We start from the raw sequence: 16,633 nt of genomic DNA, 5'->3' as shown, positions 1-16,633 counted from the left end.
TTCTGCTGTTGTTGCTGCTGCTGGTGTCGATGTTGCTGCTGCCGTTGTTGTTGTTTCTGTGGCTGTTGTTGCTGCTGTTGTTGTTTTCTGTCACGATCTCCGCTTTCATCTACCTTCCCCTCCCTCTCCTTACCTGCCTCATTAGCCCAACTCCATTCACCTGCGCACATGGCTGTTCCCGATCAGCAATCAAGCCACTATATAAGCCTCTCTCACCAGTCACCCATTGCCAGATTGTTTTCGATGCTTGCACCAGACTCTCCAGCGTTCTCCGGATTGATTCCCCACTACCGACCCTGCCTCGCCCCGACCACGTATCCTGCCTGCCCCCCGCCTGTCTTCTGTCTGCCCTCCCCGTTATCGACCTGCCTGTCCCCAACGAAGTATCCTGCCTGCCCCCTGCCTGTCTTCCGTCCGCTCTACAAGTAAAAGACATTACCAAATATCCCTGCCTGTCTTTGTGCTGCAATTGGGTCCTAACCACACCCGTTACAGTACAATCTGGCTAACAATGGACCCAGCACACAACCATGGGAAGGGTGGAGTCGCAGCTCCAACACCAGGAGGCTGTCCTAGCCTCCACCGCAGCGGACATCCAGCTAGCAGCGGCTAGCCAGGAGCAAGGGCTCACCACGCTAGCCGCCCAGGTCCAGCAGCTCGCCACCGCTCTCATTCAGTTCATCCCGCCGCCTGCTTCCCTGGACCCACCTCCACCAGCACCGGCCCAGCCCGGGTACTCCCTGGAGCCCAGGTCCACCAGGTCCAGGTCCAAGAGGTGGGGGTTCCAGAACGCTATGCCGGAGACGCAGACGGCTTTAGTCCGTTCATCATGAACTGTTCCATCCTCTTAGCTCTGCAGCCCCACACCTTTGCTTCCGAGGATGCCAGGGTGACGTTCACCGTGAATCACTTGACGGGCCACGCTCGGCTGTGGGGAACGGCTGAGTGGGAACAACGCACACCAGCCTGCTCCTCCTTCGCCGCCGAGCTCCGCAAGGTGTTCGGGGTGACATCAGGAGGTCCCGATGCTGCTGGTGGTCTCCTGGGTCTCAGTCAAGGGTCCCGCTCCGTGGTCGATTACGCGATCGACTTCCGCACCCAGGCTCGACTGAGCGAGTGGAACCCGGCAGCCCAGATTGAAGCGTTCCTGATGGGATAAGCAGAGTACGTGAAGGATGAGCTAGTTTCCGACGGCCTGCCCACCTCTCTTGATGGCATCATTGAGCTTGCTTCCCGTATCAACCGACGCATCCAGGCCCGGCAGTGAGAGAGGCGTCAGAGGCAAGTGGAGCGCCGCCCAGCAACCCGTCTTCCAGGTTCCTCCGAGCCGCCAGCTCTTCCAGCCTGTCAACCCACGAGTGAGGCCTCTCCCATGCAGGTTGGCCGGGCCAGCCTCACCCTGGAGGAGAAGGAGAGACGCCAGGTGGGGAACCTTTGTCTCTACTGCGGTCTAGCTGGACACTACATCTCCGGGTGTCCGGTAAAAGGGCCGGGCTGGCCAGTGAGAGAGGAGGTCCTGGTGAGCCACACCTCCAAACCCTCCTCCAACCTACGCCCCCTGTGCCAGGCTCGGCTGCTGCTGCCCCAACACTCACATTCCCTCGCCATACTTATTGACTCTGGTTCCGATGTTAACATCATCAACGATAACCTAGCACGGCAGCTGGGTGTTGGTCGAGTTCCCCTGCCTGCTCCGGTTCCTGCCACTGCCCTGGATGGCCGCCTCCTGGGGACAGTAACCCATCAGACGGTGCCCATCCGCATGCTCCTGTCCGGCAACCACCACAAGACGATACAGTTCTGCACCCTGCACTCACCTCGTCACCCTCTCCTCCTGGGGTGTCCCTGGCTCCGGCGTCACAACCCACACCTCGACTGGACCACAGGGGCTATTCTGGGATGGAGTTCTGCGTGCCATCAGGTCTGCCTGAAGCAAGCCGCCACACCTCAGCCATCCACCAGCTCCAGCTCCGCACCTGACATGTTGGGGGTCCCCGACGAGTACCTCGACTTCAGGGAGGTCTTCAGCAAGGCCAAGGCGACATCCCTTCCCCCGCACAGGCCATACGATATTGCCATCAACCTCCAGCCCGGCTCCACCCCCCCGAGAGGCCGCCTGTACTCCCTGTCCGCCCCGGAGAGAGAGGCCATGGACACCTATATTAACGATGCTCTGGCGGCGGGCATCATCCGTCCCTCCTCGTCCCCGGCGGGGGCTGGCTTCTTCTTCGTGGAGAAAAAGGACAAGTCGCTTCGCCCCTGTATTGACTATCGTGGTCTCAACGACATGACGGTCAAGAACTGCTATCCCCTGCCCTTCATCTCATCAGCATTCGAACCCCTGGAGGGGGCCACGGTGTTCACCAAGCTCGACCTACGTCGAGCTTGGTGATATCTAGTGATGCCCTTTGGCCTCACCAACGCCCCCGCCGTCTTCTAGGCCCTGGTCAATGACGTGCTCAGGGACATGCTCAACAAATTTGTCTTTGTGTACCTCGACGACATCCTGATCTTCTCCCAATCCCAAGCTGAGCACGTCCACCACGTCCCAGACGGTCCTGCCCCATCCATCTCCTTCCTGGGGTACGTCGTAGGGAGGGGGACCATCCAGATGGACTCCACCAAGGTCTCCGCCGTCACCACCTGGCCGCCCCGGACTCCGCAAACAACTCCAGCGCTTCCTCGGTTTTGCCAACTTCTATCAGAGGTTCATCCGAGGCTACAGCACGGTGGCTGCCCCTCTCACAGCCCTAACCTCCTCTAAGGTGCCGTTTCTGTGGTCCGCCACCGCCAACGACGCCTTCCTGGCCCTGAAGGCACGGTTCACTTCAGCCCCCATTCTGGTATTGCCTGACTCGAACGGCAGTTCGTGGTTGAAGTGGACACCTCCGATGTGGGAGTTGGAGCTGTTCTGTCCCAGAGGACCGCCTCCAACCAGAAACTTCATCCCTGCGCCTTCTTCTCCAGGCGTTTGACCCCGGCCGAGAGGAACTACGACATCGGGAATAGGGAGCTTCTCGCCGTCAAATTGGCCCTGGAGGAGTGGCAACACTGGCGAGAGGGAACCCAGCTGCCATTCCTGGTGTGGACCGACCACAAAAACCTTGTATATCCAATCCGCGAGGAGGCTGAACTCCCGTCAGGCTCGTTGGGCGCTCTTCCTAACCAGGTTAAATTTCTCCCTCTCCTATCGGCCAGGGTCACGCAATGTCAAACCGACACCCTGTCCCGGCAGTTCCAGGAGGAGCAGGAGGAAGACACTGCTGACCCCGACACCATTCTGCCGTCCTCCCGTCTAGTCGCCACACTCACCTGGGAGGTGGATGAGAGAGTCAGAGCCGCCGCCCAGGACCAACACGGACCCAGCGCATGTCCACCTGACCGTCTGGTCATTCTGGCAGACCTCCGAGGTTCTCCAGTGGGCCCACAACCCCCGACTCACCTGCCACCCGGGGATCCAGCGGACGAAGGAGGTCGTCCAGCGTCGCTTCTGGTGGCCCTCCCTGGGTGAGGACGTCCGAGGGTTCGTCAATGCCTGCCCCACCTGTAACCAGCACAAACACTCTCTTCTTGCTCCTGCCGATCTTCTACACCCACTGCCGGTTCCTCATCGCCCCTGGTCTCACATCTCCGTGGACTTCGTCACCCGTCTGCCACCATCTAGCGGCAACACTACCATCCTGACCGTGGTGGATCGGTTCAGCAAGATGGCTCACTTCGTGCCTCTACCGAAGCTCCCGTCGGCTAAGGGTTCCGCCGAGCTATTGCTGAACCACGTCCTCCGCCTCCATGGTATCCCGGTAGATGTTGTATCCGACCTGGGTCCCTAGTTTGCCTCTGTCTTCTGGAGGGAGTTCTGTTCGCTCCTGGGGACCACCGTCAGCCTGTCCTCAGGGCACCACCCGCAGTCCAACAGCCAAACAGAGCGGAAGAACCAGGAGATGGAGACAGCCCTTCGCTGCATGACGTCACAACGCCCGTCACCCTGGTCTGAGCAGCTTTTGTGAGTGGAATATGCCCACAACACCCTGACCAGTTCGGCCACAGGCCTCTCCCCCTTCTAGTGGGCCTACGGCTTCCAACCACCTCTGTTCCCGGCCCTTGAGAGGGAGGCTTCCTGCCTGTCCGTCCAGGCCTTCATTCGCCGCTGCCGCAGGACCTGGATCCGGGCCCGGGCCGCCCTCCTCCGAGCCGCTGGCCGCAACGCCTCTGCCGCCAACTGTCGCCGCTCCCAGGCCCCGGAGTACCAGCCGGGCCAGAGGGTCTGGCTCTCCAGGGTCGGGACCTCTCCCTAGAGGTGGAATCAAAGAAGCTGGCTCCTCGGTTCATCGGCCCGCTCGAGATTGAGAAGGTCGTCAACCTGGTGGCAGTCGGCTCAAGCTCCCCAGGTCCATGCGCGTCCATCCCACCTTCCATGTGTCCAAAGTCAAGCCGGTCCAGGAGAGTGCTCTGGTCCCCTTGGCGCCTCCCCCGCCTCCTCCACGCTTCATTGACGGGGGTCCTGCCTTTTCTGTCCGCCATCTCCTACGTTCCCGCCGGCGTGGGAGAGGCCTGCAGTACCTGGTGGATTGGGAGAGTTACGGTCCGGAGGAGAGGTCCTGGGTCCCTGCGAGGCACGTTCTGGACCATACCCTCATCAGGAGTTTCCATCAGCGCCATCCTGACCAGCCCTCCAGATCGGGTCAACCCTCCCGACCGCAGACCCCACCACCTCTTTTGTCTGTGCCCTCCAGCAATGGTTCAGAGGTGGACGATGTCGACCCTGGGGGTCCCTCCTCCGATGACGTGGCCCATTTAGCGGAGGACGAGGAGATGGACGGGGTCTCCGACGAGTGCTAGCCCTCCTCCGGACCCCCTCCTCCCACCCTGCATGGACTTTTGGTTTTATTTATTTATTTTATTTTTTTCTGTTTTGTGTTTGGGACGTCAGGAGCCATCCCTTGAGGGGGGGGGGTTCTGTCATGATCTCAGCTTTCATCTACCTTCCCCTCCCTCTCCTTACCTGCCTCATTAGCCCAACTCCATTCACCTGCGCACATGGCTGTTCCCGATAAGCAATCAAGCCACTATATAAGCCTCTCTCACCAGTCACCCATTGTCAGATTGTTTTCGATGCTTGCACCAGACTCTCCAGCGTTCTCTGGATTGATTCCCCGCTACCGACCCTGCCTCGCCGCGACCACATATCCTGCCTGCCCCCCGCCTGTCTTCTGTCTGCCCTCCCCGTTATCGAACCTGCCTGTCCCCGACGACGTATCCTTCCTGCCCCCTGCCTGTCTTCCGTCTGCTCTACAAATAAAAGACATTACCAAATATCCCTGCCTGTCTTTGTGCTGCAATTGGGTCCTAACCACACCCGTTACAGTTTTCTGTTGCTGTTGCTGCCACTGTGGTTGGAGTCGTTTTTATTGTTGTTTTTGTTGTCTTTGTTGTTGCTGTTGTTTCAGGGGCATTCTTTTGTAATGACAAAAGATGGCAAAATGCAAAATGGCAGACAATTACATTCTCTCTTTCTTTTTTGTATTTCTTTGTAAGCGCATTGTGTTGCCCTGGTATGAAATGCGCTCTATAAATAAAGTGCCCCCTGAGGGTCAAGAGGGTCTTTTTGTTTTTAATTTTGTCAGTCAGTGCGCATTACAATAACATGATAAAATTGAATCTTACAAATTGCACAGGGCTAACATTTCAATGGGAATTATAAATAAGAGGAATCATAAATATATTTTTATATGAGTGAATCACCCGGACACGGGTAGACGGCTCTCCAGCACCCCGATCCTCCAAATAAAACAACAAAAAACAGTGTGGGGACGAGGAACGGGGTACAACTCAGTAGACTTGTTAAGATTATTTTCTGCGCATAATATCGGGGAGAGAGTCATGGAGAAAGTGTCCCCATTACGCATGGTTTGTTCCATACCATTCCATATGCACTTGTTTCGTTCTATAAGCAGACGTTAAATAAAGAACACAACGTTTGGGTGCGCCGATTGCAGGCAACCTATCGCTGGTGCGTGAATCGTGAGTACCGTCGGAGAGGGAGACAAGTGCGCAAAATGCGCCCAAGGCGCTATGTCACCTGTAGGAAGAGCTGAGCCGGCCCAGCCCAATCGGGGGTCCTTGAACATTCACATTGAATAGCCGAATCCAATTCGACTGAAAAAATTCAGGTGCAGCCCTATTGCACTCTCCACATCTCCACCAGCTTAAACTCTGCTTTGTAAGAAAAGGAAACACAGCTTGAAATCTTAGGAGCTAATAGCCATGTTTGTGCTGGGGGCTGAAGAGAGAGAAACACTTGTAGTTGGAAGAATCTAGCACGAGTGCATGTTCTGACAGTTATTGATTGTGTCTGAGGTCAAGTAGAACAGGATATTGGAATATGGATTGACTCATTGATGAAGGGGTTGACGTCAAATAAAAATCTGCTCTGGCCTTCAGGTATTAAAGGTCTAACTGTTTCCTTACAAATGTAAAAATCTCCAAAAAGTAAAATAAAAGAGATTTCACTTACTGTAGATTACGGGACAATAAATATAAAGTATGCAGCTGTGGTAAGATAATAATGATCATCAAGGGCTATTGGCCAACAGTTTGTCGTTTTTTTTTATCCATCCGCTGACATCCGCTGGCTATCTGGATGCCTGGCAGTCATTTCTAAGGCAGGAATCCGCTGGTTGGAATGGTTATTGATTAACTGGATTATTTTTTATCTGGCGGTCTGTTAGGTCCCCTGCACATTGTCGTTGCCAAAAAAAAAAGATCCAGACCTGGGCAAGTGAGAAGTCTGGATCTCTGGATGACGTTTTGATCTATTCGGGCCCCAAAAAACTTGGAAGGAAAAACACTGGAACCAAACAAGTTTATTGTGTATCTGAGCATCAAGTACAGCAATGTACTTTGAGTGGCTCTGGAAAACTGACTAACTAACCAATCTTTTGGACTTCCTTATATCCCGGGATGTACTCTTCTCCAATTACATGTTTTGCCCCTTTCAGTGCCGGGAACCAATCTCAGTCTTGGGGGTGTTTCCCAAGGAGCCAATCACAGTCTTGTCTCAAGGGAGGTTTTTTTTCCTTTGGAGGTGTGTCCCAAGGACCCAATCACAGTCTTGTGGGGTGTGTCCTAAGAAATCAATCACAGTCTTGTTACCATGGATGTTCTATTTTTTTGGGGTGGTTTTCCACACAACCAATCTCAGTCTTGTGGGGTGTGAACCACTCACAGTAACCAATCACAGTCCTGTTACCATGCAGCTTCTCCTTTTGGGGATGGTTCTTAAAGAACCCATCACAGTCTTTGTGGGGTGTGAACCAGTCACAGCCCTGTTACTAGGGATGTTCTGTTTTTTGGAAGAAGGTTTCTTCTGTGGTTCCTAGAATTCTTGTGCCATATATGGGTATATGACCTTGGCCTCGTTTCATTGTCTCAAAATCTCTTTTTTGGGCCTGTTTTTGTAGAAGACCTACAAAAAAAGTTATTTTTGTTATTTCATTACTTCCCTTTTTTCGGTTTGTAGCATGCATTTTTAAAAAGGTTTTCACGTACCTTGAATATTTGTGGTTTAGTATAACATGTAATCAGTTACTTTGTATGTGGTGGTTAATAATTAACCACAACGTCCAAAGGTCTGGTCTAGGTCAGCACGAAAACGAAAATAATTCAGTGTTTATTTTAATCTCTCCTACAGCATCTGTGGTGGCTTGCTATGTTTTTTTTCAGGGCAACATAGTAGAGAAAGTGCACTGTAAAGAGTTCAAAAGACATCAGCATGTGCTAATGTATGTCCTCTTGAAAGCTGCTTCATATTTTGCCTTTTGACTTCCAGTCTCTTAGCAAACCTTTCTTAGTTGCAGCAGCAGAGCAATCTCTGCTACTGTCACGTCCTTCCTGGTATTTTGTAAGATGTAAGCCACATTAATTCTTGAACAGTGGCAATATTTCCTGCCAGTCAACCATCTACTTCACAGACACCTAGGATCAGCAAGTCACTATCTCACTGTATCTCACATGTTAACGGTTTTGTCTGTGATTGGCAAGGCCAATTCCAATATGATAGCAACTGAAAGTTAGCATTTTGCCACCAAAACAGTCGTCACATCTTTAGTCCTTGAAGAAACAATACAGTTAATGAAACAAGGATAAGATGAGCGATCCCAAATGTAGTGTCCTATGGCTCTGTTCCCTTACTTCAGTCAGTGTACCAGTTTATAGTCCATTAGTCCATTGGACTGAACTCTCTCCCTCACAGACACGCACACACAGAGTACTCCAAAGCCTGAAAGCTCAGACTGAAAGCCTGAAAACACACCTCAAGCAAGGGCAAAACATAGCAGCACTTAGCTTTGGAAAAGCTCTCTAAACAGATGACTGACCACACAGCATTGCAGTATTGGCAGTATATTGACCCTCCAGAGCAGATGAGTTTTAATGGGTCAAAGCCCATTTGACTAAAGTGAATGAGGAAAAAATGAATGCTGGGCCAGTTAAAACTCTCGTGCATTAAGATTAGTAGGAGTTTAACAAGTTAACAGTGGGGGATCCTGAGTCTAACCATTAAAAATGAGTCCCAGCACAGAGACCAGACCAGAAGGTATATTTAATGTCTGTTATGTCTGGTTAGATATCAGTTCGTCCATTAGTGTGTGTGCTGCGATATCTGTGGTCTTCTATAAATCTTATACAAAAATTTAATTGAAGCCAATCCTGGGGATCTGTTTCACAAAGATCAATGATCCAAATTTGTCGAACAAATATTAATTTGCAGCCTTTAGACTGCCTGATGTTGAGCTTTCCAAAATGCACTGAGGTGTGTGTGTGTGTGTGTGTGTGTGTGTGTGTGTGTGTGTGTGTGTGTGTGTGTGTGTGTGTGTGTGTGTGTGTGTGTGTGATGGACGCCCAACATGGACAGAGTGATGGAGTGATGGACATATGGGGAAGACAGGAGGGGGGCAGGAGAACAAAGTCAATAGTGGAGTGGACACAAACACAGGGTGTTCGTAGGGTTTGTGTGTTTTAAAGTATTGACTGTTCAGCCTTTTGGCTTGGTCCCTAAATGATAAAAACTAAAATGTTAAAAGGACGAATGTCAGTGGTGGCAGTTGATACAGGAACTTCTGCTCATGAATCAGTCAGTGAATCTACTCTCCTTCCTTGGGTTTCCAGGGGATGTTAAAAAATAGAAAATATATCCTCACTGTTAAATCGGCACACATTTTTGCTGCCATTCATTGTTCAAATATTCCACGATTTATCACATTTCACTTGGATAAACGTTAACGTTTCCTTAAAAGCTGTAATCAAAGTGCTAGGCAAATGCAATCTATTATTAGGCTCTTGTTGAGGATGTCAGCTGAGTGTGACACTGGGTGTATAAATATTTCAGAGCGGGAGAAAGTCTCAAAATAGATCAACACCATTAGAGGTGGTTTCTGTAGATGCAATGTTGACCTCGAGTGTTTACTGCTAAGGTAATTAAATGACCCAAAGGTTAGTCAGAGTCAGTCTGTAAAATGTCCATTTCTCCTCCCTTCACAGGTATCCATGGTGTTTTGAAGACTTGGGTCTTATTCTGAAAGACTGTGGTTCCACCCACACTCCCTACATGACCAGCTCCTCCTCCCGCCTCGCTTGCGGTCCAGTCACCCTATTGGACTCCCAGTCCAGGTTTGGTAGTGGTTTGGGCCTATCCAGCCCTGAATTACCTCCATGGCTGGTCCTGTAGCTAGTCAGTGACCATTCGGAGCCAAGCTGGACGCGACAGCTCCACCTCCCCATCACCGGTCCTTCTCCTCCACCCCGCCCCCCAAACCACCCTCCAATCCGCCGAGGTTTTTGTCCCCCGGCCCGGGGCTCCAGGCCGCCAATGACGAGGAGGAGGAGGAGTATGTCTGCGAGTCAACACCCCAGGACACACCCAACTACAGAGATGCTGAGACCATTACTGGTAATGTTGTTGTACTATACCCCTTGAACCTTTCGGTTTACTTCCAACAGCCCTTTCTCCATTTGCTTGGTGTTTTCTTGGCTGCGGGTAGGTTGTATCTGCCCAGTTGACAAGACAACTTTGAGATATTTTGGTCAGGATGTTTGGGAATCGGTCTGTCTGGTTGATTGTTGCCATGGATTCTGGCAACAACTTTTGTTCAAATTCCTGGGGAATACCTGCCTACATTGCTACCAGTGTTAGCATATGTGCTCTGTGTTGCATTTAAAGATATTAACTTTTATTTTAATGTTTTAACCAAAGTACATATACTGTACCAGAAATTGAGGAGCCAAACCCATGATACATAACCAAACCACGAGTTTTGTATACAGTTGCATTCCTCATCAATTCTTATCAACAAGTGCAAGAATGAACCTTATTGGGCCTCATAGGATAAAATAATCAGCTATTTTTTTGAGCCTGTGAAGCAGATAGGCCCCAATACATTTCAGTGATGTCCTGCCGAGCTCTTCCTTATAAAGTCATTTTGGTGTTGTTTGAGTTTATGTGAGGCATGTAGTGTTGTGAGCAACTGACCCTTCTCCGCAACCCTAATATTTACATCCTGTTTCATAGAGCTGCTCCAGGGACCCGTGTGTGTGTGTGTGTGTGTGTGTGTGTGTGTGTGTGTGTGTGTGTGTGTGTGTGTGTGTGTGTGTGTGTGTGTGTGTGTGTGTGTGTGTGTGTGTGTGTGTGTGTGTGTGTGTGGGAGAGAATAGTTCCCAGGGGAGCGGGAGAACACTGTTTCAGACCTCTTGCCAGCTTTTTGAGCCCTGAAGAATTCAGTTTCTCAGTCATCAATAAAGTATTTCTTACTAACCCATATCACGTTGTCCAGAACAAATATGTTAAACCTGAGCCTAGTAACCTGTTGTTTTGAGCCTATGAAGGCTGCTTTTCTCAAATCAATCGAACCATGCTAAACCATATTTACATGGGTTATCATCAACATATTTATCACCAACAGATTCACAATCCCATCATTTATACCAATTAACAGAGATACTGAGCTAAAGCTACACAAAGAATCAGCCTACCAAAAAAAAAAAAAAAAAAAAATTGCATGGCACATTTACTCAACTGTACAGAGCACAGACACAGAGACGAGTAACCACTTTGGAATTACTCAGGAGAAAAATTGTGTCGAATATCTAATATTGAATCTTTGACACTCAGGAGCCCACAGAGGTTGGGTTTGGGTAAAGGGGCGAATAAATGAACACTTGTCAAAAACCAACTCAACAAAGCTAAGACCTGGTATGAGCCTGGGCTGCAAAGCTGTCTTGCCTTGTCACTTTAAGAGCTCTTTCACACGCACATAAACTGCAGGAAAGCCAGGAAAAGACCCTCCCTATGAGGCCCAGCCCACGCTTTCCAGTGACCTCAGCTCCTTCTATTGTTGCTTTGAACACAAACAGTCCTCCTTGCTGAAACCCCGGTAATGGTAACTCCTCCACCCTTTTAGCGCTCCTTCAGCTCCTCTGCACCACAGGTCCACTCACGACTGAAGCAAAAGACAGTGTTGGCCTTAAACCGTTATGAACCACGAACCATTATGTCCAGAATCACATGGATGCAGCAGTTGTGCGAATCTTTGGAGCACTTTCTCATTATAATCAACTATAATCTGCTGCTGTGAAACTGTAGGTGGAGTTTGGTGGTGAAACATGATGTGGTAATAGTATCTAGTCATGTGAGTTCAGGGCTAAGCAAAGTTCAGCCAAGGGCACGTGCGAACCAAAAGGACATCACGTTGGTTTGGTGCTTCCACCTACTGGTGGTCAGAAGTTACTACACCGGCAACAATTTAAGGATTCTGCTGTGACGGAACATTTTTCATCTTCCATTATGCATCCATCAATCAATTTTCTGTGGGAATTAAACGTTGAGGTGAGGTGAAGCTCAAGCTAATTTCCTTGTCCTCCCTTCCATGGAACTGCTGTGTTCTCCCTGCACCTTCCACCTGTTTCTTTTATTATACTTCCTTTGGAGGAAGAGATTAGAGTGTGTGTGTGTGTGTGTGTGTGTGTGTGTGTGTGTGTGTGTGTGTGTGTGTGTGTGTGTGTGTGTGTGTGTGTGTGTGTGTGTGTGTGTGTGCGTGTGCGCGGCATCAATTCCACATGCTTACCTTCCAGTGGCAATATTAGTTTAGTATAAAAAATGACGGGATGTTTGGCCAGAAGAGATGTTGACAAATTGGGCTGAAAGAGGGTTTTGTAAAAGCATACGTTGAGAAGGGAGCCAATACAAAAACAGAGAGAGAGAGAGACTACGAGAGCGAGGGTGGGAAACAGAATTTGGATGAGCAGAGCCTTATGTAACTGCCAGGACAGTGGTCCTGAACACAGACTCCACCGGATAACTCAAGTTTTCTCTCTCTCTCTCTGTCTCTCTCTCTCCAAGTCCTAATGTTGCCATAGACACTGTTCTCATCGTCAAAACACTCTGAATCATCAAGGCCGGCCATAAATATTATTTTTAGGAATTGAAGGGAACTGTGCGGGCGACTGGACAGCCGGTGAGCAGGATGATTCATGGGCCATCATTGATTCCTTTCCTTCCTTCTATCCGCATAATCTGACCAAGACCAGTGACCTTGTTTGGAAATTGGGTCAACTTCCTTTCGGTCCAAGTAGCCGAAAACGGTCTTTAGGTGTAGCAGTGACAGGACTCCGGGGTCTGCTGGGATTATTAACAGTGTAAAGCGTGACCAGCGCTGTTGTCGTTGTTGTCGGCACATGCTGCGAAGACAAACAAAAAAACAACAAAAAAAAAAAAAGATCAAATACGTTTCAGTTCCACCTGACACTTCCATGTTTGTTTTGAGCTCCATATCATGTTGGTGAACCCATAACTTCCACCTCGCTGCCAAATTCAGCAAAAGACTAATTAAATGGGGGGGAACAAAAAAAACAGTTGAGGATTTATATTATGTTTTTTTTTTTTTTTTTTACAAAGGCTTAGAAATTGTAACTGCTCTCGTCTTGTTCCACTTGTCCTAGTTGGGAACTTTGCTGTGAAGTAGCTTGAAAGGTGGCTAATAAACCGGTAATGCTGCCTCTAGGGCCCACATTTGACTATTTTTACACTGCTGGAAGCAAAGAGTGAGGGAGGGAGGAAAAAAAGAGAGGAAGGGAGGATCTGGATCTGGGGCTCACTGGTTAGGAAAGAGTAGATAGTAGAAGGTGTGGACAAATGAGGACAGAGAGAGCGAGTGAAGGAGATGGGAGAAGGGTGAGGGAGTGGAGTTGGTACAGCTGTCTGCAGGCTGTGGGACATTGTTGGGTTTGGCGAGGGAGGGAGCGGGAGGGAGGGAGGGAGGGAGGGAGGGAGGGAGGGAAGAGCTGGGCGGCCCGTGTGGCTATCGTCATTGGCATGTCAGGCATGACGAACCAGTTTGGCCTGGGTCTCTTCTCCGCCTCCCCTCTCTCTCCCTCTCTCTCTCTCTCTCTCTCTCTCTCTGTGTCTCTTAGTTAGTGCCGTCCTCTATCTCCGTCGTGCAGCGTTGCTTACTTTTCGGTCTTTCCCTACCAACTTCTCCGTCCCTCTCCCTTCTTCTTTCTCTCCGCTGCCCGTTGTTCCTTGCCATTCCCTCTTTCCCCGGAGCAGTGGAAAATGTAATTGGAGGGCGGGAGTGATCTGTTGGTTGTCGGGCAGCAGGCACCATGAGTGAGTATTTTGGGTTGCGGCACTGGTAGTCTTGCCAGTTTTGCGCGCTTTGTTTAATAGTCTGGAATACGTTTTTGATTCTCTCTTTCTCAGTATCTGTTTTTATCTCTTGTCTGCCTCTCTGACAGCTCTTCCAAATAACTTCGGAGGGCTCTGAAAGTTGTCATTGCAAATGTTTTCACACGTCTTTACAGAGACATTTGTCATTCAGCCCACTGACGTAGGACAGTGTCAGGGTCCTAGCGCAGCACGCCCCGGGGTCTCCCCAGTGTATTGGAGGCAGGAATAATCGAGCTGACTGCTGTTGTGCACCGCTGTTAGGCTATCTGGTGTTATTGGGATCGTCTTCAAGATCTCTTGAGGGGGAAATTCACGCGGGTTCTGAGGGCCGAGGCGATTACTTACTTTACTTAACGACAGCAGGACTTGACCTCTATTACTCCGTCTGTTTCTCCTATGGCCCGTGACCTAGCATCTTCGGTGCGTTACAGTTGGAATACTTGCTGGAAACGAGTTGTTTCCAGAGTTGGATGTGGCAGACTGGGATTTGATCCTACTCCCGTGTCCTGGAATACATTGATGTTATACATTGATGCCACCATTGGCACTTTCCTCGGTCTGCAGAATGACTTGGACTTGACTTGGCACCACCTCTCCCTCTCTTTTTTTCTGGCCAGGTGTTCCACGTGAGCGGCTAGAAGTCTATAATTATTTGAACTTGAACTCGTCCTAGTAGCGTCGGACATTTACTGCTAGTGCGGTCGCTAGTACTCTCTTCCCACTGCCGCTTTCATATGCCTTAAAGTTAATTTTGTCGTCGTTCTATTGATGTGTTTCGTTCGGCTGAATATAACAGATGAAAAATGAGTAAGAAGTGGGGAGAGAAAGGGTAAGAGACAGACGGCTGTTATGCCTTTGGTCTGGTGCGTTGCACTTGAACTTCAAAGTTGACAGAACTTGAAGGTTTTTTTTAGCTGTTGAATTGAATTTGTGCAAATTCTGTCTCTGTGGACAGCGAAAGGGGTATTACAACATGTCCTTCAACTGCAACTTCAGTGAAACACCCCTTCCTGTTACCCACAATTCCTTAATCTTCATATTGTTGTACATCAACAACCTCAGCCAGGAAGTCAGTATCCATCCGTGGTTTTTAAAATCCTACCCCTTGAAACAAAAAAGACTCCCCTTTGTTTATTTTTGAAGGTTGATTTACAGTAACAATACACAGTGACTATAACCGTCACTTTTGGGAGGGGACCTCAAAGTTAAATCTGAGTAAACAGTGATGGTCTGTTGCTGCAATGTTGTTAAACCTTACACGTTTAAACTGGAGTCAGATCCGGAAGTCACGTTGGAACAGGACATTTCAAGAGAGCAGATTCTTAACCTACAGTAAGTATCTAGGTTTGAATGATTGGGATACCTGAAGCTTGTGAAATTGATTCCTAGTCAAGCTGGAAAATAAGTTGCTCATTTCTATACGAGCGTTTCGGACATTTTTGTGTGTTGCCTAATCTCTATTGCGTAATGTTATTGCAATTGAAGTTAAGTCAGAGCAGTACTATCAGCACATGCTTCAGTATCAGCATGGATAGGATAATAATAGAGTAAAGTTGGAGTACTTCCAGATAGACATGGGCGAGGAGGACTACTTGTGTTGTTAATTAGTTGAGCTGGATATCGGCTCAACTAATGAGTACCAACATATTCTGTGGCTTTATATCAACTACTAAGAATTGTGAGTTCATCCCTTCAGTGTCAAAGTGTTCAAACTACAGCAAGAGATAATGTATTGGGTCATACTGTATACTTGTTTTTTTTGTTTTTTGTTTTTTTTTTAAGGATTTTGGGGGCCTGGATTTGGTTAAATTCAGCCGGATTTGGTCAATAGATCAATGAAATCTCTTCACCTTGCAAGCCATTTTGCGCTTTGGATGAAAATGATTTGTGTTCATTTTAGGCTGCGTTTCATGTTTTCAGAGACAATTTTTGGCAAACCGATAAAAGTGAATAGTCCATTAAACTTTGAATGACCAAGGAACTGAAGCCCATAGACTTTAGACAGTCTACCCTTCTGTTAAGCTTTCAACTAAGAATGAGTCTTCATGTTAAAGTTGCACTAAATTTCAAGTATTTCCCCGGACTGTAAACAGTAACGCAGCGTCTTCATTTAATGGCTGAACTGTAGTCTGCTTTAACAGCTTCTTTGCTGCCGTGTTGGAACCACATTGGCTTTGTGTGTTGAGCGAATCCCCAGCTGGTGGGTGTGTGTGTGTGTGTGTGTGTGTGTGTGTGTGTGTGTGTGTGTGTGTGTGTGTGTGTGTGTGTGTGTGTGTGTGTGTGTGTGTGTGTGTGTGTGTGTGTGTGTGTGTGTGCATACGTTCCCCTGTCTCAGCACAGTCAGTCATTCTGTCTGGATTAGAGCGCTGTGAGAGATGCCATTGTTGGAGAGAGAGATGGACAGATGGACAGACAGCAGTACAGAGAGAGAGGGAGAGAGAGAGAGAGACATACTGTGACCTCGCTCTGTGTGTTTGCTAATGCCGTCCAACCAAGGAAGTCTCAGCTTCTGTGTGTCTTTGTAAGCCCTGGAACTGGGGCCATTGCGTCCTGGACCATATTGGTTTTTACTCTCACATTCTGGACTAAAAGCTTATAGTTTATATGTGGTTGACTTTAGTGTTTTAGAATGGGAGAAGTGAGAGCGGAGCAGTGAACCGATGACTTGTTTGACAGAGAGAGGAGCTCATGGCAGAAGGCTGCGGTAAGAAGACGACTTAATTTTCCACCAGGCTGATTAAATCAGGGCTCTTTTCGTCAACTCAGCGCTTTCTGTAGAAAGCTCTTTATGTGTTTGGAGAGGAACAGCGGTGAAATTGTATAATACATTTTTTCTTTCTGTGCTACTTGTGACAGTTATTTTTTCTATTGTAAATGTAGTTCCCGTTGGTAGCGTGCATGCATTTCTTTATGTTG

At 48.9% G+C, this 16,633-nt stretch overlaps 1 protein-coding gene across 3 annotated transcripts in view; it reads left to right on the top strand.

Annotated features, from left to right (window-relative positions):
- The first annotated feature begins 9,761 nt into the window (after positions 1 to 9,761).
- Positions 9,762 to 16,633, top strand: part of trak1a (trafficking protein, kinesin binding 1a) — a 41,006-nt gene continuing 34,134 nt past the window's right edge. Inside the window, exons 1-2 of one of the 3 annotated variants that reach the window (XM_080005428.1) lie at positions 16,177 to 16,238; positions 16,338 to 16,421. In XM_080005428.1, the coding sequence (XP_079861554.1) occupies positions 16,406 to 16,421 (16 nt within the window). In that variant the 5' untranslated portion in view covers positions 16,177 to 16,238; positions 16,338 to 16,405. Of the gene's footprint in view, positions 9,947 to 13,462; positions 13,658 to 16,176; positions 16,239 to 16,337; positions 16,422 to 16,633 lie in introns of those variants that run through there. The other 2 variants (XM_080005431.1, XM_080005429.1) reach the window with 2 other exon arrangements.

Source organism: Zeus faber (assembly GCF_960531495.2).
Source record: "Zeus faber genome assembly, chromosome: 8".
In the NCBI taxonomy this organism is placed as follows: Eukaryota; Metazoa; Chordata; class Actinopteri; order Zeiformes; family Zeidae; genus Zeus; species Zeus faber.
Note: the sequence above shows the minus strand (reverse complement) of the source record. Positions and strands in the feature narration are given on the sequence as shown.